General features: G+C 46.7%; 1 protein-coding gene across 1 annotated transcript in view; it reads right to left on the reverse strand.

Annotated features, from left to right (window-relative positions):
• The window catches only part of MYO15A (myosin XVA), a 140949-nt gene that overhangs the window by 17698 nt on the left and 101686 nt on the right, over positions 1 to 21565 (reverse strand). The window contains exons 42-55 of the mRNA XM_083154966.1: positions 14461 to 14520; positions 13326 to 13401; positions 12574 to 12689; positions 11841 to 11959; positions 10291 to 10432; positions 9741 to 9852; positions 8344 to 8418; positions 7915 to 8120; positions 6962 to 7134; positions 6779 to 6851; positions 6008 to 6080; positions 4754 to 4827; positions 1370 to 1452; positions 128 to 258 (exon numbers count right to left, since the gene is read on the reverse strand). Coding sequence (XP_083011092.1) covers positions 128 to 258; positions 1370 to 1452; positions 4754 to 4827; positions 6008 to 6080; positions 6779 to 6851; positions 6962 to 7134; positions 7915 to 8120; positions 8344 to 8418; positions 9741 to 9852; positions 10291 to 10432; positions 11841 to 11959; positions 12574 to 12689; positions 13326 to 13401; positions 14461 to 14520 — 1513 coding nt within the window. The remainder of the gene's footprint in view (positions 1 to 127; positions 259 to 1369; positions 1453 to 4753; positions 4828 to 6007; positions 6081 to 6778; positions 6852 to 6961; positions 7135 to 7914; positions 8121 to 8343; positions 8419 to 9740; positions 9853 to 10290; positions 10433 to 11840; positions 11960 to 12573; positions 12690 to 13325; positions 13402 to 14460; positions 14521 to 21565) is intronic.

Consider the following 21565-nt stretch of genomic DNA (forward strand, 5'->3'; position numbering starts at 1 on the left):
ACTTATAAGGGTCCACATTGCCATGTCTCACTATGCAACCTGTAAAGTGATCGGTAGTGCCTGAATACTAATAGTCTGCCACTATCTCTAGTGCTTAGGATAAAATGCTGATGTGCCAGTTAGTTACCTTGGAAGTGCAAGCCCGGGCTTCGGCATGTATCCTGGAGGAATTTGAAGAGGTACGGCTTCAGGACCTCCGAGCATCTGTGATAGGCAGTAAGGATGTACAGGAGCCGCCATCCTCTCTGACAGCTGTCACTAAATAAGACACCAGGCTGGAGATCACTGACACAGACTTGTCATAGTAGCTTTAGGCACAACGCCTCTAACCTCACTGTGACAACCACAACGTCACACTGTTATTGTTAGGATTGTAAACTTAATTCAGAGAAATTGTAGCCTGAAAATGTAGGCAACAAAATGGTTCTAGTTGCGCTCATTTTGGCTCACAGCAGTAGCCTTATTGCTACCAGAAGCAACATGACGAGAACATTTTCTCCATCCCTACCGGCCACAGCCCCCGGCACAACACTGGCGGAATCAGTGCACTACCTGAGCACTAGCAGCCATCCGGCTCTGTCAGCCTGGAAAGTTTCCCAGAATAACCCGAATTCGGCCCCGTTTCCGATGGTGGGGGAGTGCGCATGCGTATATTCGCTTATCCGCATGTGCAACCCCCCGAAGCGAATGCCATTGGTAAGTTTTGCACTTGCCAGGGCACTCGCAAAATGGTTGACAGACAGGAGGCCGCCGCTGGGGTCCACTCATTTTTTATGGGCGTGCCCAACAAAAACGGTGGCCACGCCCATGCAAATGCAGGAGTGGCCTTGCCTAATTGGGGCAGGCGGGTGACACCACATGACGCCAGCTCCCGCCCTGAATTCATACAAGAACGGCCATCATAAAAGTGATTATCAAATGATTTTTCCTCTGTGCGGGCCCATGCAAGCGGATGTGTAAGCGGACACATCTGCTCGCATTGGAGCACAGGGATTCAGGAGGCAGGGGGCGTGCATTTGGTGGGTGGAGTTTACCTGCTCGATAGGCAACAAATATATGCAGCCTAGCGAGCTGGACTGAATTACCCCCAAAGTCCTCTTTCATGGTTAATTCAAAAAGGCAGGCCACCTAGGGGGCCATGTCTGCATCCTAGGAGCAAAAACACTAAATCTGATTGATCCTTTGTTATGCCAGGGGGTGTGACCTGGGTGCAGATACCAGCTCTTCAGTATGAATGGAGAACTAGCTATTATACTCATGTAGAACTGGATAATCTATTATTAAGGTACAGCATTATTTACTTTACTTTCTCTTTCTTTAAAAAAAAAGAGAGAATCCCCCCACCCCGAACTGTAAGTGTCCGACTTACGTTTTGGTGCTGGAGTTGTCCGTAATCTGTTTGATGATTTGGCAATACCCCTCATCCTTCAGCACCTCGTGGTCCCCACAGAGCTGCGATTTAAAGTGACCAACAGTCATCAACCACCATTGCGATAACCAAGAGCAAATCTGCCCCCGTGACTTTAAATGTCCATTATAGATGCTGTATACCCAGCAGATAGTGATACAAAGTATGGTACTTGTGTAGTTTCGCAGCGGCAGGCTATGCTACGTTTTCAGCGTAGACTAAGCTACATTGTCAGCATAGCCCAATGGTTGCCTAGCGTAGTCAGCGTAGTGTCCCCGTGGCAGCCCTGCATAGTCAGCGTAGTGTCCCAGTCAGGCAGCATAGTCACCGTACTGTTCCCGCGATCTGCAGCTCTGTCCCCGGCATACCTGGCAAGCCTAGTGAGCCCCTCTCACACAGCGTCGGTAACCGCCAGATCCCCTGCGCTGGCGGACACCGGCAGAGAGGCGATCATGCGGGTGCCGGCGGAGAGTCGCTCCATCTGCCTGAGACGCATGAGCGTCTCAGATGCTTGTGCATCTCAGTAATTCTTGCGGCAGGGTACGGCTACCCTGCCCATGTCCACTTCAGGGAGACGGGGTTAGGGGTTTCGGTAGCACGTGAATCTCGCACACAAAGGGGGGTCTCATGCACAATAAAGGACGCATTTGCCAGTGCTCCATGTTACATACTGGCAAATGCCTCCTTTTCAATCCACCACTATCCATGCCAGCCCAGTGCGTGGCGAGCAGACGCGTTACGCGTCCTCCCAACCTTATCATACCCCACTATCCACGTCGGCGTGGAGTTGATTTTAAGTCTGACGAGTGCAGCGAGCCACCGAGCCCAAAGCTAGGCAAGCCCCACGAGGGGACGCGTAAAACGAGCCTGATGCATGGCGAGCGCAGCTTCGGGCTGACGTGGATAGTGGGGGTGTTTCAGGAACACATTCACACCTGTCATGTCAGGCAGGTTAAAATGGTCAATGGTTCCCACACATTGGCCCTTATTCTGGTTGGTGCGGTAATATCCGCGTGCGTTCGTGCCGCCGATGTTTTGTGTCTGCGCATGTGCAGAGGCGTCTCTGCGCATGTGCGAGCGGGGCGTACGGCCAAATAGAATAGAATAGAATAGAATCAACTTTATTGGCCATGTATGCTTGCGCACACTAGGAATTTTTTGTGGATTACAGTGCAGCATCAAGCAGGGATGACATTACATATATTACATAAAGACATTACAAGCATTTAATTTCTAGCTACGACTATGGTGGTCAGGTCGCCAAGTAGGGACACGTTGTTTGGCTGTTGATATTGGGATTGCATTCGCTTTGATTGGATTGTTCAGGTGATGGACGGCTAATGGAAAGAAGCTTCTTGCGGATCTGGACGTTTTGACTGGGATGGACCTGAACCGTCTTCTGGATGGTAGGATGTCGAACAGGTTGTGACCAGGATGCAGCTTGTCGTTTGCGATCTTCTCAGCACGTTTCCTTACCCTGGATGAGAACAGATCCCTTATCGCGGGGAGGTCGGTCCCTATGATCCTTTCCGCAGTCTTCACTACCCTCTGCAGTTTTTGTTTATCGTTCTCGCTTGCGCCACCGTACCAGATTGTGATCGAGGAACATAAGACAGACTCCATGATGGCTGTGTAGAATACGCACAGCAGCTCCTGTGGGATGTTGAATTTCCTGAGTTGCCTCAGGAAGAACAGGCGCTGTTGGGCCTTTTTGATGTTTGTGGTTATGTTTAATCCCCATCTTAGGTCACTGGACATGGTTGTCCCGCATGAAATGTGAACACTCCGAACAGGGGGTGGAGAGGGGCGTGAAGGGCTATTTGGGCTCATTACCATATGCATATGCCCCGCGTTTCATGGGCGTTCCCATGCAAACGCTGGGCTAACGTATGGTAATGCGGCCGTGACGCACGTGTAGGGGGCGGACATATGACATCGCCGGATGTCAGCTGCCCGCCCAGATCCCTGCTTTTGCACGGAAAAATGTCCGTGTGGTCTGAGGTTGCGGGAGCTGGTGGAGCACTCGGTCCTGCATTCGATGGTCTGCGACCATCGAATGACGGGGGAGGTTCCCTGAGATGGAGGAGGCGTTTTCTGTGAAAAATACACGTGCGGTCCGTTCGGCCAGCTTCTTACCGCGTACGGACGGAGTTGGCGATCCGTATGGAAGGCGGGGTTTCGCACGCACGGTCCTGGCCGCATATTCGGATCCGGCCGCACCGATCAGAATAAGGGCCATTGTGATAAGTGCTGACTGACTACGCTAACTACGTAAGCTCCGGCTAGCCGCGAATGTACTGCATTCAACTACAGTTTAATGCCAAAAAATGCAAAATCATGCACTTGGGTCTCAAGAATCCAAAGACTAAATATAGTATAAATGGCACTACAATGGAAACTACTGAGGAAGAGAGGGATCTAGGTGTCACTAGTTCAGGGGACTTAAAGGTAGGTAGGCAATGTAACAAAGCAATGAAGAAGGCAAGTCAGATGCTTGGTTGCATAGGGAGAGGTATCAGCAGTAGAAAGAAAGAAGTAATAATGCCACTGTATAGGTCATTGGTACGACCTCACCTAGAGTATTGTGTTCAGTTCTGGAGGCCATATCTCCAGAAGGATATAAATACATTAGAGACTGTACAAAGAAGGGCAACTAAAATGGTGCATGGCCTACATCACAAAACGTACCAGGAAAGACAAAAATATCTTAATATGTATACTTTGGAGCAGAGAAGGGAAAGGGGGGACATGATAGAAACTTTCAAATATATCAAGGGCTTTAACAAGGTACAGGTGGGAGACATTCTTCACAGGAAGAGGAGCAACAGAACACGAGGACATGCACTGACACTAGAGGGAGGAAGATTCAGGGGAAATGTGAGGAAGAATTACTTCACAGAAAGGGTAGTGGATAAGTGAAATAGCCTCCCAACAGAGGTGGTAGACGCAAATACAGTAGTACAATTTAAACATGTCTGGGATAGGCATAGTGATATCCTTACAAAGAAATAAGAATCAAATATGGTTTAAGGTAACATGTTTAAAAAAGGGGCAGACTAGATGGGCCAAGTGGTTCTTATCTGCCGTTACATTCTATGTTTCTATTTTACCGACTACACTGGCTGCAGGAACACGACGCTTATACTGACAGGGAAACTGACTACGATAACTACGCTGGCCACGGGAACACTACGCTGATTCTGACAGGGGCTTGGGGAACACTACGCTTATTCTGACAGGGGCTGCGGGAACACTACGCTGATTCTTACAGGGACACTACGCTGACTACGTAACTGCCACCGTGAAGCTACACAAGTGCCCAAAGTATATACAGTTCTCTGCTACCTTCAGGATGGAGGACACCACGTCCTGCTCGGACTGGCCCTTAAGTGAAGCATCTCCCATGAACTTCATCACAGCTTTAGGAAAGAAATAGAAGTGACAGATTATTGTACTATATACTTGTATTATTGTATAGATTCTACTGTATGCGGACAGCACTGACAGATATATAACATAATACTGCATAGTTCAGTCATATCATGCACAGTACAGGGTGAGTCTCCCATAACTAAAATGCTTGGGGATAGAAGTATTTAATATATCGTATTTCATAAATGGACTATTTGCCTATCATAATGAGATATCTTGGGGACAGTGCCATAACGATAAAACAAGCCCCCCCCCCCCCCCCCCCATAAAATAAAGCCTGCCTGTCCCATACACCCCACCCCCTCCTCCCCAACCCTTTCTTACCCTGCTGACAAGATCTACTTGTCTGCAGTCCCAGCGCTCCTGCTAACGAAAATGACCCTCACAAAATGGCTGCCTCTAACAGCAGACGGTTCTTCAGGATGCTAGAGTAGGCCGCTGCCAGTTGTTTCCTATACACATTACGCCTGAAGATAATTTTATACAATAACTTTAATAAATTTGTGCATTTGGCAAAGTTATGGAATATTCCGTATTTCGTCATTTTGAATATGGGAGACTCATCATTATTGCGTTTCACTCACTTCTGACATATCTTACATTAACACTATTGGTATTGTAAAATCGAAATTACAAAGGGCAGTGATTCAGGTTAGCTCGGTAAGCAGCGGAAGTCACTGTCAACTGAGCAATGAAACGACGCCTGCCGGGCAAGTGAATACCTGCCTTCGCCGTGCTAATGTCCATCTCAGCATGCGCATGAATGTGTATACTGGCACATCCATTTACATGCGGCCGTACAGGCTAAAAAATAATTCAATGGTTGCTGACCATCGAATGACTTTTCGTCTGTCAGTTTCATCTGCCTTTTATCTGGGCCTGAGATGGCGGAACAGGGGGAGGGAACTGATGTCATGCGATGTCAGCTGCAATATCCTCACCCCCCCCCCCCCCCCTTCTCCCCTCAGGTGTCATTTCTATTCGCTAATTTCCAGCTGCACAACAACAAGCCGGCAATTCTGTATAAATGTATTAATACAAAACCTTATTATTTATTCTTAACTAATTAATAAAAGTACCAAGATTTATTTAAATACAGTAAATTATTTTTTCTTTTTAAATCAACTTGTGGCTCTGTGATTTTCTTCAGCAGTGCCTTAGTCTTACCTAGGAAGAGGTCTGAGGCTATTTTGTTCATGCCACTGTCACTGAACTCGATAAGTGACTCCTGTATGGGGTTCTACAGAGACAGAGAACAGCAGCGATCAGTCCAAACACTGTCAGTGTTATTATTATTATTAGGGGTACGTCCTCATCTTTGCAGCCACCGCTACGCCAGTTACGTTAGCCACTAATTAACCGTTACGTAAGGATTTTCGGTGCAGGAGTACCCCACCCTCTTTTGTCCACCCCACCCTCCTGTGTCCATGTCACCATCTATTACCTTTAGTAAAGTTGAGCCCGAAGCATGGCGAGCGGAGCGAGCCCGTGAGGGGACAATGGTGCTATGTAAGTTCCGTAGCGTAGTGGCCGCAAAGATGAGGAAGTACATTGGGGCAGATGTATTAAGCCTGGTGAGGAGATAAACTGGAGATAAAGTGGAAGGAGATAACGCACCAGCCAATCAACTCCCAACTGTCATATTTCAAACACAGCTGATTGGCTGGTGTGTTATCTCCTTCCACTTTATCTCCAGTTTATCTCTTCGCCTGGCTTAATACATCTGCCCCATTATTAGCAGGTAATCCTAGAATACTGCAGCAGGGTATACAGCTCCCATAAACACTCGCAGGTCGAGCAGGGCACTGACAATATGCAATATGCTGACATTAACCATGCTGTCATCATTAGTATCTAGACATCATACCGTCATGCCGGTACCCTCACAGATCGGACACAGAATGTGAAGACATCGCTCAGCACAATAGCCTCACTGACCTTGGAAAACTTCAACATGTCAGCAGGGTCTCTGGATTCATGGCTCTTCTTAGAACCGACTTTGGAAGGCTCCCTAGAGTAAGATAAGGGTATTATAGCGTTTTCATTGATAGAAGCAATAATACCGGTCACCGGAATGACCTACCACCGGGTCGTATTTTGAGTGGTCCTATCTGTACACACCCTGAGGATTTCTTTGCCTGCTCCTCTTGTGCCACCAACCGCAGACCCTCTCGGAAGTACTTCTTGGCAAATTCCATCATGTTATATCCAGTGCCCTGTAACGTAACCTCCGAGGTGTCCGCCTCTGTATACTCATCCAGACTTTCGGCATATTCACTCGGAGTGGGGGAGCCCTGAAAGCGATACATTATGTTAGGTAGAAGATGTATCAAGCAGTGAAAAAGAGCGTGAAGTGGTCAAATTGCCCAATACAACCATTCGATGTAGCATTGATCAATTACAGTCTATAAAATGATAGGTAGATGCTAATTGGTTGCTATGGGCAACTTGTCCACTGGTCTACTTCTGCTTAACACAACTGCCCCGAAGGGAGAACAAACACTTGTATATAAATTGTATTAAATGAAATAGAAGCTGTCAAATATTATATCTATTAGTGGTTGCAGCAGGATGAGACTCCCTTATAGACTGTAGTAGTCAGGAGTTAAAGTGAGGGGAATGGGGTGGAACTGAGCTCCACCATCTGTAATGTGAGGTGGATCTAGTTCCATCTCCACCATGGCCCTGCACAGTAATTCCAACAGAAGATCCCAGCTCACCACCCATGTCAATAGATGATGAGGTCTGGTGTCACTCATGAGCTGAAGAAACCATCCCCTTCCTTGGGTCCTAGCAGCTCCTGGTTTACCTCCACCTGCTGCCAACCCTTCCTGGTACTCACACTGTCGCCTTATTAAGGTTTGGGCAGTAGGGCCCAAATGTATAGTTTGCAGGTGGTTGCCAAATCCCCTAGCACTGGCGGTGGTTCCGCCTAATGGGGGGGGAGTTGGCAGCAGAAATGAGATCCACCAACTCTCTTTAAGCACTGGTGGTAGTAGAGGAGGAAAATTACATATACATTCTAGCAGAATCGGAGGAGATATAAGGTTCAGTTTAGAGTCACTTTAACTTACATCCATTTTCTTGTCAAACTCATGAGCTACAGCTGTTGAGGCAACAGCCACGGCCACTGCCGCCGAAGCTGCCGCTCGGCTCTGCCGGTTGCGTGGCTCCTCCTTCCTATCAGCTGGTAGGTTCACAAAATCCGGAGCTGCAACTGGCTGAGTGCATTCTGCTGGGAACAAACCTGCCCGGCCGTGGATGGCCCCAAACTTCCAACCTGCAAGAGGACAACTGGTATTGGTTGGTCTTGTCTGACAGTGGATATGTGGTGTCCTGGACAGATGGAATATAAATGTAAAGACAGATGGAATATAAATGGATCACAGAGAATAAAACATCTGTCCAGACAGTGATGGGGCAGGAAATGGCAGATGTCATTCATGCACAAGAGGGTAAGATCTTAGCACGGGAAAAGTGCAGGACATGCCACGTAAACCCACCAAAATCCTGGGTGCCACGTTTCAGTTCCTCCAAGTACATCACTTTCTTCCTTACAACACAGCCATAGCTTTGGCCTATCCGATCCATAATGCAGCATGAAAAGTCACAAAGAGAGTTAGAGGTCTCTGAAGCCAGGTTCACTGACCCTCCCATAGCTGGGACGTATTCATCTTATAGAACTTAAGGTCAGCACTTGGTCTTTTTTAATCTTAATCAGAAGTTTTGGGGAAAAAATGGGTCATGCATCTAATCTGGACATGCCCAATAGCCACGGTCCACAGTCTTAGACCACGTTCCCAAAGTAATTATAAATAAATGGGCGTTTGGTCAATTCCTGGCAAAGATTTGGTTATGTTACATTTAGTTAAACAGACACTTATACCAGTGGCATCACTACAGGGGTGCCGAGGCACTCTCTGGGAGCAGCCCAACATCTCCCAGACCCCCTAAGTGACTAAAACAGGGATTCAGGCCACGCCCTACCCAGAGAGGCCACACCCCTTTTGCCTATGCGCAACTCTGTCACGCATTCTGAAGACAGCACACTAGGTGTCTATAAAGGTAGGGACACCACTGACTTATACATACATAAGTAAAGTCACCTCAGTCCGCCCACTGCACCACCCTACCTTGATATCTCATTCCCACTATATACTTTACCCTATCTCTGGCTAAGGAATCCATCCGAACTGAAGGAGGGGCATGCAGGAGAGCTCTCCAGAGTAGAAACTCCTCCTACATGCAGCTGTGATCCCAGCACTGCGACCAATGTCACAAGCTTACTCAGCTGACCAACAGAAGCGGGGGCTGCAAGGCCAGGACGTCTGCATGGTAACACCTAGACCCTGGACTCTCACCTCCCAGAAACCAGGGTGGCATGCCACCATTTTTGGGAACACAGATTGCCCCCTGCCCAACCCCTCAATGCTACTGCCTGTCAATGAGGCAGTAGAAGAGGGGAACTGGGTCCCAATCTGAATTAGGCCCAACATTGAACATCTCTGGACCCAGCACCTGGTAGGTAATACATTCTGGATGTAATCACCGCTCAAGTCTGCCACGGGGGTGGATTACAAGATCAACAGATAAAAGATAGACAATGACTAGATTGACACCAGTCTCCACTGTCTCTGATCCCTGCAGGGGTGCTCCTGCTAGTGCTGGCTCAGTAATATGAGCTGCATGCCCCTAGGTATTCTAATTGCCTAATTTGCTTAGCTTGCCTATGCCTAGGGCCAGCTCTGGTCAAACAATTGTCATATCAACCTTTTGATCTTACCCACTGTCAACCAATGAATTGTCAACCTTTTGACTATGTCTACATTTTGGTGTCTGTCAGTATAAACCTTTTTATTAGCAAAGTTCCATATGTATACAGTCTGCCACCAGCACTGACCTTTTTCTAGCCCTTCAAGCGTCTGCAGACGAATGATATCTCCTTTATGGAAACTCAGAAAACTCTTGTCTTCCGTTACATAATTCTGGACAGCGACCACATAGTTGGAATCCTGAAATAGAAAAAATAAAAACAAAAAATTACAGACATTGTTTTTTTTTTAAATGAATGGGCAGTATGATGGACAAAAATGTTTAGGTTCTCCTGCAGAAGGTCCATCTTGGAGAAGGACAGATGCTGAGTGACATGTGTCTTGATTTTCTTATTACGGTCCCCTTGTTTTCCTCCCAAAGTCTTTCACCCACAACTATTGTGCTATAATATAACCGGAGGAACCCAATGTATTGGAATAAGTGGGAAGGAAGTATGAGGTGGATTTTATAGCCCGAGCATGGTGTCTAAAAGTTCCCTATACCAATTACAGAGGAAGCTCGGAGAAGTATCTCTAAGCCATACAGCTCAGGAACCTCCCGCCAGACATCCTAGAGTAAGGATGACACCTTGGATTTGAGACACCGACTCAGCACCGAGCCCAATATCAGCTGCTCACCTTTTTCAGCTCCATCAAGAAGCAATCTATCATGCTCTTCACCTGACTGGACCGTGAGGAGAAGAGTATAAGCTTCTCGTTGGTCAGGTTGAACTCCAGCATGTTCTTGGAGAGAACTGTGACAAACATGATGTCTGTGTAACTACAAGGGAAATAATATAAGGACATTATATGTTATGAGGAGATAACAGTCAGGTGGTGGGAATACATGTAAGGATTTCCTCTCTGCAACTTATCCAACCGAAAAGGCACAGACAGAACAATGATAAACTAGCCTAAAAAAGGAACAAATGTGACATAACATACATTACATGGTGCTAAGACAAATATATCTGTACTTCTGTACTGCTGGAAATCAGCTCTATGCTCTGATTCTGAGTTGGACCCAGCGACTGTTAAGTCCAGCTCAGGTGTCCTCTTTGCTACCTCATGCTAATACAAGTATCTGCCCGTTTATGCCAGATCCATCTATCCATATGCGGATGGCTGTCTGGCAAATCGGTTTGTATCTGGACCTATACTGACCCAATGCTCATTGCAAAGCTTTCTGAAGCAAAGGGCCCATTCTATCAGAAGTCTACCTAGAAGCCCATGAAGCTTGTCCAAGATGGATTGGTTGCCAGTCGTTTCAAAATCAGCAGCGCTTATCATCCTGCTGCCTAGCAAATAGCGCTACAATCTCCCAGCCGCCGCTGCCCGGACTCCACTGTGGGGTCCAGGAAGTGGTGACTGGAAGCTTCAAGCTTGTAGCACTATTTGACAGGCGGCAGGAAGCGCTGCTGATTTTTAAAAGACTGCGTGGACACTGATTGACTACTGAGAGAATTAACCAATCAGTGTCCAGACAGTCTTTTCAAAATCAGCAGTTCTTCCCGCCCAGCAATATCGCTACAGGCTCCCAGCCGCCGCTGCTCGGACCGCTCTGCATATAGGTGGGGGGGTGTATCTGGGTGGTGTATGTGGGGTCCCTGCACTAATGTTTTGCCCAGGGGCCTCCGCCAATGTTAAGATGGCCCTGGGCATAATAGTGCATGGAATGAGAAGGAGCTGGGCAAAAGGAGTCAAACCTTTAGTGGCATTTATGCCCTCTCATGATGATCACCTCTATCTTGCTAAACCCTCCACTCCAGTGTTTACCCCTGCACTTGAGTAACTTAACAATCCTAATTTTAAGTATATCCATGCTTGAGCACTAGTGGTTTTATTTATAGCTCATACATTTATTATTTAGCTAACTATGCTCAAAAATGGATGTAGTGGTTGTTTGGACCGTGTTTTGGAAACACTGATCTACACTGACCTTAGGACTGGTAGATAGGTACAAGGCCACAGAGAACAGCAACAGGCATGGGTACTGAGGGGAACACAACCAAATCCGGTTATGGCCAACGTTTAAATTTTGCCACTGGCAGCCACACAGATGGATATTTGAGGCCTTCCCCACCTTAAGGGCGAACTGGCCCCCTTCCCCACCAAACACAAGGGACCTATATAATCATCATCACCCCCCACTTTTGGAACCCCTGGATAGATATGAAAATCGCATGCACCTGTAACTCCTCAAGACCCTCATCTGCTCCGGGGTGGAGCCACCACTCTTCAGCATCTTCAGAAGTTTTATCCCGGTATGAGACACCCCAAGAATCTGTACACCGGTACCAACACTGCCCTGTACGGGAACACAAGTGGTCACTTTAACTATCAATGTAGACTTGTGGGCTGGTGCGGAGGATACTTCCTTATGGCTGAAAATGAGGATATTAAATCCAAAATGCTATCATTAATTGTCTGGATACTTCTATTAACCACGGGACAGATCATTATCAATGTCATTTATACATCGCCATACATCAATGTTCCCTCATTCTATGAAAACACTAACAACCACAAATTGGTTGATAGTGATTACAAAGCGTAGACAAGGCCCAAGAATGATGTAAACTATAGCAGCCAAGTGATTCGATTGGTGTAACCCAGGGGTAGCCAACTCCAGTCCTCGAGAGCTACCAACAGTTAACGTTTACCAGGTCTCCTCACAGCATCACAAGTGAAGTATTTAGCTCCACCTGTGGATCTTTTAAAATGTGTTAGTCAGCAATGAGTGCACCTGTGTATCTGTGAGGTGAGCTGGAAACCATGAACTGTTGGTAACTCTCGAGGACTAGAGTTGGCTACCACTGGTGTAACCTGTACCCCTCCCGCCAGCTGTTATCTCATTAACTGATGGCTAATGAGGGCTCTATGCACTATGTAGAGTAAATCTCCCTCTCTCCGTCTTCTTACCGCAGCCGGGAAGAGCCTCGAGAAATACACTTCCCACTCTTCTCTGGCGGCCGTAACAACCTTCTTTTTCACGGTCTCATCTGCGATGGCGTTTAGGGAGTCCACCCTGTATTCCGCTGCAGAGATGAAAGTCAGAAAAGCTCTGATCATATCTATGGCATTTCACAAGAAGAATCGGACTGCGGTCCCTTCGTCTTACATTTGGGAGGTACTTAATATTTACGGCTAACCCCCATAAAGTTTTCTTGGAATTAGCTGCAAACGTTCAAAAGTAAATGGGCCCATAAGTCTGGAACATGGCAGTTAGGATCTGATTTGCTGGTAATTTCTCTCCATTTTATTACTCTCCAAACTTTGTAATACATACCCCCATAGTCAGTGGTATGCAACACGATACACTTCAGAAGCGCAGTGGCCATCTAACATTCTAACTGGTTACATATTACCCCTAATCTCAGTAAGGGCCAGATGTATCAAGCTTCAAAAAGGGATAAAATGGTAAGTGTTAAACAACCAGCCAATCAGCTCCTAACTGTCATGTTACAGGCTGTATTTGAAAAATGATAAGCAGGAGATAATTGTCTGGTTGTTTATCACTATCCATTTGATCCCTTTTTGAAGCTTGATACATCTGGCCCTTACTGAGATTAGGGGTAATATGTAACCATTTAGAAAGTGGTGACATGTGTGTCGACCCAACGGCCGTATACCCCTTCCAGGACAGTGATGTGTAACGGACAGGCCCGGCTCACCTAGTAATGACCTCATTCTCTGCCTCTCCTCCTTGGTGATCCTGACGCAGCTCTCAGACAGAGTGTCACTGATGACCTGAAGTAATAGAGGGGGACATTGGTTAATAACGAATGGGCAGGGGCAGAGGTGCCAATTTTTGTTTTTGCTGGTGGGTGCTCAAGCCAAAAATATAGAGGAGTGGCTTCATGGGGAAGGGGTGTGGCCACAAAATAATACCAATTTATATTACTGAGCACAGTAATATTCAAATTACGGCAACAGAGTTCCACATATATAAATGCCCCCACAGTGCAGGTACATAAATGCCCACAGAGTGCAGGTACATAAATGCCCCCACAGTGCAGGTACATAAATGCCCACAGAGTGCAGGTACATAAATGCCCCCACAGTGCAGGTACATAAATGCCCACAGAGTGCAGGTACATAAATGCCCACAGAGTGCAGGTACATAAATGCCCCCACAGTGCAGGTACATAAATTCCCCCACAGTGCAGGTACGTAAATTCCCCCACAGTGCAGGTACGTAAATCCCCCCACAGTGCAGGTACATAAATGCCCCACAGTGCAGGTACATAAATGCCTCCACAGTGCAGGTACATAAATGCCCCCACAGTGCAGGTACATTAATGCCCCCACAGTGCAGGTACATTAATGCCCCCACAGTGCAGGTACATAAATGCCCCCACAGTGCAGGTACATAAATGCCCCCACAGTGCAGGTACATAAATTCCCCCACAGTGCAGGTACATAAATGCCCCCGCAGTGCAGGTACTCCACGGACAGAATACACTCTTCCCGGCATACTGTTTCCCAGGTGGCGGATCCGGCAATGTGGGTACTGCAGCCGCAAATTAGCAAGCTAATATGGCGGCCCAGCAGCGGGACTCGGTCCAGTGGGTGCTCATCAATTTCCGTGGGTGCTCGGGCCCTTGAGCACCCACAGAATCGGCACCTATGGGCAGGGGGAGGAGCTGGTGGATACCACTCCATTCACCACTCAGAAACTAAGGCAAATTAAATAACTATTTGCAGATACGGGAATCGGTGCAGATGAGAGGTGAAGCAGAGATTTAAGGTTAAACGTTTGCAGCATCTCATTGCGGTTATTTAGATGTCTGAACATTTGGCCCTCACCTGCTTGAAGATGAGGTCCAGGATGAGAGGGTTATTGAAGCTGTCTCTTGGATAGAACACCTGCCGACAGATACAACACATGGTAAGGCACCATCCCAAAACATTGGTCCATTGACCCATAGTAATGCTCAACATCTGCACTACTGTGGGCCATCTCTACAGCAACTTTCGCACTCAGTTTATACAACATTTTGATGTAGTATTTGGGTCTGGGCTTTGGAGCAGGAAGCTACGGTGACAAATAGCGTTTCATTTGCAATCAAACAATAAGGGCTATAATGAGGTTCCTCAGAGTCATACAACCTCCACACGGAAAGGAAATACGTTCCCTATTCTCCCAACTCCTAATATTGGTACAAATGTATAATTCCTAAAGGAGAAGTATATAAATAATAGTGGGAGCATACCATTCAGTACCATCAGCCTTTCTCAATGAATTATGGGATGGCTATGGATGGTCATCTAGTTGAGAGAAGTCTAACTGGAGAACCAGAGGACAGATGGTGGCACCATAGGTTATCTTACATGGCAACCTTAACAGGTGATACTATAGCATTCCACTTCAATCATAGCATTATGTCATTATTGCATATGGGTAGAGTTTATATAATGTATGCTGGCAATAATCCTGTGCTGGTTTTACTCCTGCTACACTCTACCATATATTGTGCTGGTACTGCTACACTGCAGCATATATTGTGCTGGTCCTGCTACACTGCAGCATATATTGTGCTGGTCCTGCTACACTGCATCATATATTGTGCTGGTCCTGCTACACTGTACCATACAGTATGTTGTGCTGGTCTTGATACACTGTACGATATATTGCCCTGGTCCTGCTGCACTGCACCATATATTTCGCTGGTCCTGCTACACTGTACAGGTTGAGTATCCCTTATATGAAATTTTCGGGACCACGAACATATACAGTATTGTGCTGGTCCTGCTACACTGCACCATATATTGTGCTGGTCCTGCTACACTGCACCATACATTGTGCTGGTCCAGCTACACTGCACCATATATTGTGCTGGTCCAGCTCCACTGCACCATATATTGTGCTGGTCCAGCTACACTGCAGCATATATTGTGCTGGTCCTGCTACACTGCACCATATATTGTGCTGGTCCAGCTACACTGCACCATATTTTGTGCTGGTCCAGCTACACTGCACCATATATTGTGCTGGTCCAGCTACACTGCACCATATTTTGTGCTGGTCCAGCTACACTGCACCATATATTGTGCTGGTCCAGCTACACTGCACCATATATTGTGCTGGTCCAGCTACACTGCAGCATATATTGTGCTGGTCCTGCTACATGACCATATACAGTATTGTGCTGGTCCTGCTACACTGCAGCATATATTGTGCTGGTCCTGCTACACTGCACCATACATTGTGCTGGTCCAGCTCCACTGCACCATATATTGTGCTGGTCCAGCTCCACTGCACCATATATGGGCCCTTATTCTGATCGGTGCGGATATTCCCGCATTCTTACGGTGCGGTCCGCACGCCACGGTGTTTTGCCGCGTGCGGCCATCGTCCGTAGAAACGCCCACGTGTCCTCCGCATTCGGACGGACTCACTCTTTAAGAACAGGGCGTGTTTACGGACGACATACAAACCATGCGTGTGCGGGAGAAACACTCCGATTCGGCACGGTATTACAGAGTATTACAGAGTATGCTCGGGAATACCGCATCCGAACGGGAGCCAAGCGGTGCTACCGCACGTAAGCGGAGTATTTACGCCAAACAACCCACTATGAAGTATCTTCTGCAATACATCACATGACCCACTTATTCAATTACCTACCCTCATAAAAAACAGCTTATTTGTAATTGGAATCAATTAGATTCCAATATATCCTTACAAGCATGCCTAACACATGCATAGCACACATTAACCCTTACAGCAATGTAAGTGCAATGGTTTCTATTACACCCTGTGTCAAACATTATAAACATTCTACACATATACTATTTAAAGTGCTAATAAAACCAACAACTGTGAACTTGCATAAAGAATTTATTAAAATATCTATTTAACATAATGAAAAAAAAAAAAAAGGAAACATTAAATGAGCAGGTCTTTTAGGTCCTGCAAGTCGGCTTGAAGGAGCCGGAGATGGTGCTCTGCTCGCAGGAGGGCCCCACGCACCCCCTCATCTGCCGGTGTGGTGTCATCTGTGGGCATGTCAAAGGGGCAAAAATTAGTCATGTTATTCATGCATACATTTCACATACTACGACATAAATTGCACAAATGCTAGGTGACATGTGTGTATATATATATATATAGAGATATATATCTATCTATGTAGAGAGATAGAGACACACATAGATAAATATATATGACACATACATATATACATACATGCAAACTTATTTACTACATACTGTCTATTTTGCCCTCGACCCTTAACTCTGCAGAAGACATAACAGTCATATTGTTTCTTCTCAGTCACAACCCACCCATGACTAACCAATGTCAAGCAGGTCATGGCCTACGTCAATAACAACTTGTCACAATCTGCTCAGTCTAAGTTCAGTGATGGTTGGTGGCATGGGAGTTATGCAAATGTCAGGAATGCACAATACACATCCTCTAAATCATAATTCTGTCTAAACCAACCTACAATTCTGTGAGTGACAAAAATAAATCAGAACTACAGGGGGGGTTTAGGTAGAGGAGGCTCCGGGGACACTGCCAACTTGTGACGCCATTCCAAGGTAGGCCGGCCCATACTCCATTTCGAGCATACATCCTACAGTTTATAAATAACATTCACCAACAATATCGATGCCACTATTTGATGGGTCATAATCTACGCTTGCAGCAGGTGATTTTAATCCACAAATGATCCACTCATCCCTTTACTCCTGGATCCTGTTTAACTACAACGGTTATGTGGCAGTCCAAATGGACCTCCAACCCATCCCACAAACCTGTGTAATTGAGAGGTGTCCTGGATGAAAGGGATGCCTTGGACTCCCCATCTAACCCGTACCTGTATCTGTAGCTACCCACTTTGGGGTCTATATGATTAGTATGTGCCCAAAATTTTTAATCACCAGTGCTACATAACATATACCAGTACAACTACTTCATGAATGATGCATTATGTAAACATACCGATCTGCGGCGAGTCCGGTGCCTGGCACGCCTCCTCCCCCTCGGAACTTGATGTGTCCGGGGCAACCGTGGCCTCCTCAGCCCCCTCCTCCGCCATCTCCTCGACCACAACAACCTCCTCCTCCAACTCCTCCTCCACCTCCTCCTCCAACTCCTCCACCTCCTCCTCCAACTCCTCCTCCACCTCCTCCTCCAACTCCTCCTCCACCTCCTCCTCCACCACCACCAGCACCTCCTCCTCCACCTCCTCCTCCGCCACCAACACCTCCTCCTCCGCCACAAACTCCTCTTCCACCTCCTCCTCCTCCACCTCCTCACGCACCACCTCCTCCTCCACCATTTGCTCCTCCTCCACTTCCTCCTCTTCCACCCTTGCCGCCACCTCCTCCTGGGGGTCTTGGGCCTCGTCCTGGGCCAGGCCTGCCTCCGCCTGTTCACGGGCCTGTCGGGCTCGGGCTCGTGCTGTGTGGTAGAAAAAAACATCATGGTCAATGTCGGCTCATTGGGGCACATTTATTCATCCATAACAAGACATACATGGAAGGGTGATAATGATGGCAAACGATGCAGGAAAGTAGCTCCTTACTGTTAATGGACTCCAAATTGTGACATTTAAATTATTATGTGATTGTTAGTCATTTGTTCACACATTACAACCCAGGCATTTATCAATGTGTAACACATATTAGATTGGGCACATTGTATGCATCAGAATCCTCAATGCTATGGCATGACATATAAAAGGCACATGACTGCATGTTAACCAGGAAGAAGCACACATAAGAGTCTATGGACTTTTAAACCCATGGACACCCACTTATCATGAGACACATTTTATTGCTTATATATGCTATGTTGTAAGTGCGAAATTTCATAGCTAAAATACTCACATTCAGCAATTTCGCCCCTTATTTGTGTGAGCAGCTGGGGCTGGCGCCTGCGGAGGTCCGACCACCGCCTCTCCAGCTGCCCGAGGGACCTCCGCACCCGAGTGTGGGCGTAAATTCGGCGCCCTGCCGCTGTGTACGCCCTCCGCTTATGGCGGTTTGTTATGAAGGGCCCCGCACGGCCCAGCCTTGTCTCCATGACGGAGACAAGAACCCTGAGCTCCTCATGCGTGAAGGGTTCTGCCCTTCGTGTCTCCGCCATGTTGACAATGGCATCTATCAACCAATCAGGTGGTGGCATTGGTTGATCACAGTTATTTGTGATAATAACTTTATTGTTCATTTTTACATTAACAGCGTCTCTGCGCCAACACAAATGGTGAAAAATTCGCATGCCTTCAAAACCGTAGTGTTGATGTATGCCAATGAACAAATCTGATATATATAAAACACAGTGTGTATGCCCTTAGCAAATCCAATAAGGCCGCGCTCCGCCAAGCAACGCGTGCTATAGCTTAGCAAGGCATAGCTGTAGTTAGCATTACTTACTCTATGCATATATGTGTATGCGTACATTTATGTGTAAAAGACACATACACACACTTGCAGGTATCCTGAAACCAGCATTATACACCAGCCCTGCCTGCCTGCCTGCCTGCCTGCCTGCATGCTCCTTGAAATGTTGAAACATGTGAATAAATTCCAACATCATATATAGATATATATCTATATATGCAAACAAATCATACATCAACACAGGAAATAATCCCCAACACATGATAGAATAAATCAATGTACTCACCAGTCATCAGGGATAGTATCAACTACAATAATGAAGATATAACAAACACATAAGATCCCTTGTCCAAGGTATAATAATTAGCACCTATATTGAACTTCCCCCAAAACTAAACACATATGCTAAATATCTCCTATTTCTTTGCCATTAGGAGGGCAGGCTGGCTAATGTTCGTTTTGTAACACTGACAACTAACACACTGGACTTATTTGAAGGGGTGATTGTGACTAAAATGGGTGTGTTATGTCAACTCAATAACATGTACCTGAAGTATCTTTATAATAATAATAATAATAATAATGATATTTATATAGCACTTTTCTCCCAATAGGACTCAAAGTGCTTCACACATTGTCTTTACTGCTCGAAATACAAAACAAGCTTAACAGTAGATGTCAGTGAAATGCTTGAGTAAATAAGTATGTTTTTAGTCTATTTTTATCTTTGCGCCACAGAGTCCCGCAGCTGGTATCCCCTCCGGCATTCAGGGGCGCGGGATGGGCGCATGGGCGGATCTTGCGGCTCAGATGGTACCTCCCACTCATCAAAGGGTATCTCACGCCGCACAGCAATGTTGTGGAAAAATATACACAGGCCCACGATCCTCGACACCATTTCAGGCGCATATTGTAAGTCACCACCAGTGCGGTGGAGCACTCTAAATCGACCTTTTAAAAGGCCAATTGAGCGCTCCACCACTTGCCTGGTGGCAACATGCGCCCGATTGAATGCCTCCTGTGGGCCCGGTGCTGGGTAGCTGTACGGCGTAAGTAGCCAGGGCGTACATGGGTAACCGGAGTCACCCAGAACCCACGCATCACGGCCTTCCAGCTCTTGGAGTCTATGCCATATCCCGGTTTGTCGGATGACATGAGAGTCATGGGCACTTCCGGGAAACTTCGAGTTGAAGGCGAGAATCTCCATGGATGGGCCACATACCACCATCACGTTCAGTGAGTGGAACAATTTGCGGTTCCTATATATCTTCTCACTTCGAGATGGAGGCACAAATGGTACATGGGTGCCATCCACAGCCCCTATCACATTAGGGAAGCCAGCAATTTGATGGAAGGCCTGCTGGCTTCTGCGCAGGGTCTCGGTGGCAAATGTCATGGCCATGAAGTGCCCCTTGCGCCTGAACATGGCCGACGTCACACGCCTCAGGATTCGGCAGAAGGCCGGCTGAGATATTCCAGCAAGTACTGCCACTACTTGTTGGAATGATCCTGAGGCGCAGAAATGCAACACCGCCAGCAGCTGTGTGTGAGGCGGAATTGCTGTCGTGATCCCGTGTAGAGGTTCCAGATCGCTCTGAATTAAGGTGAGCAGATCCAGAATGACATGTGGCGGTAACCGGTACCTAGTAAGTACCTCATCATCGGGCATAGCAAACAGAGTCACCCGTGTGCGATAGATTCTAGCACGTCCTGGCCTCCTTGGCCGACGAGTGGGGAGAGCCGCAAGTGCCCTTAGCCTCCTCTCCATGTAGCGCATAATAGCTTCTGCAACCTATAAAGAAATGAACATAAATACTGATGCACCTATGCACATAATGGCCATATCCCACTACAAATAGATTTGTAGCCTTCAATACGTACAATAGATGGGCGCCCCATGAAATCCCGCAGATCCATTTGACTCTCTAATGATGACACAATAATATGAACTCAATACACACCGTCCAAAACACACAGATAAAGGTGTCAGCATTTTTTGCCGACATCATGTACTATGACACATTTCATCTATTGCTGGGACATGTTGTCCTGCAATAGATGAACCCACACAGGTTTAAGCCCTGTGAGTGAAATAGTGAACATGTGACATGTTGCAATAATAATACACCACTTTGCTGGCCCAACAATCTGTAGTCAGTGAGGCAATAGTGCATACATTCATACACTTACATTGTTAATGGATATCATATCTACAAGGAGCATGGAAGAGCTTACCTTAGACCCTGACAAGTCCAGATCTGAAGACAAATGATTCTAGCAGGAAGACATTATTTATAGGGCTCTCACATGTGTGGTCTATAACAGTAGAGATGAGTATTGCATGACTTGTGGCCTGGATTCTCTAAGGGAATGGGCTACTTTTAGCTTGCACTAAAACGCCACAATACCACAGTAGTCATGAATGAAATGTCATGTCATGCTAGCAAATAGCATGTGTATTGAGCAATAGTCACAGGTGTATCAGAAGATTCTATGCAATGTTAGCATTGGTGACCAGTATTTCATGTCGAACTTTCGCCAGGTTTTACACAATGGAATT

Source organism: Crinia signifera, chromosome 7 (assembly GCF_055691185.1).
Source record: "Crinia signifera chromosome 7, ASM5569118v1, whole genome shotgun sequence".
In the NCBI taxonomy this organism is placed as follows: domain Eukaryota; kingdom Metazoa; phylum Chordata; class Amphibia; order Anura; family Myobatrachidae; genus Crinia; species Crinia signifera.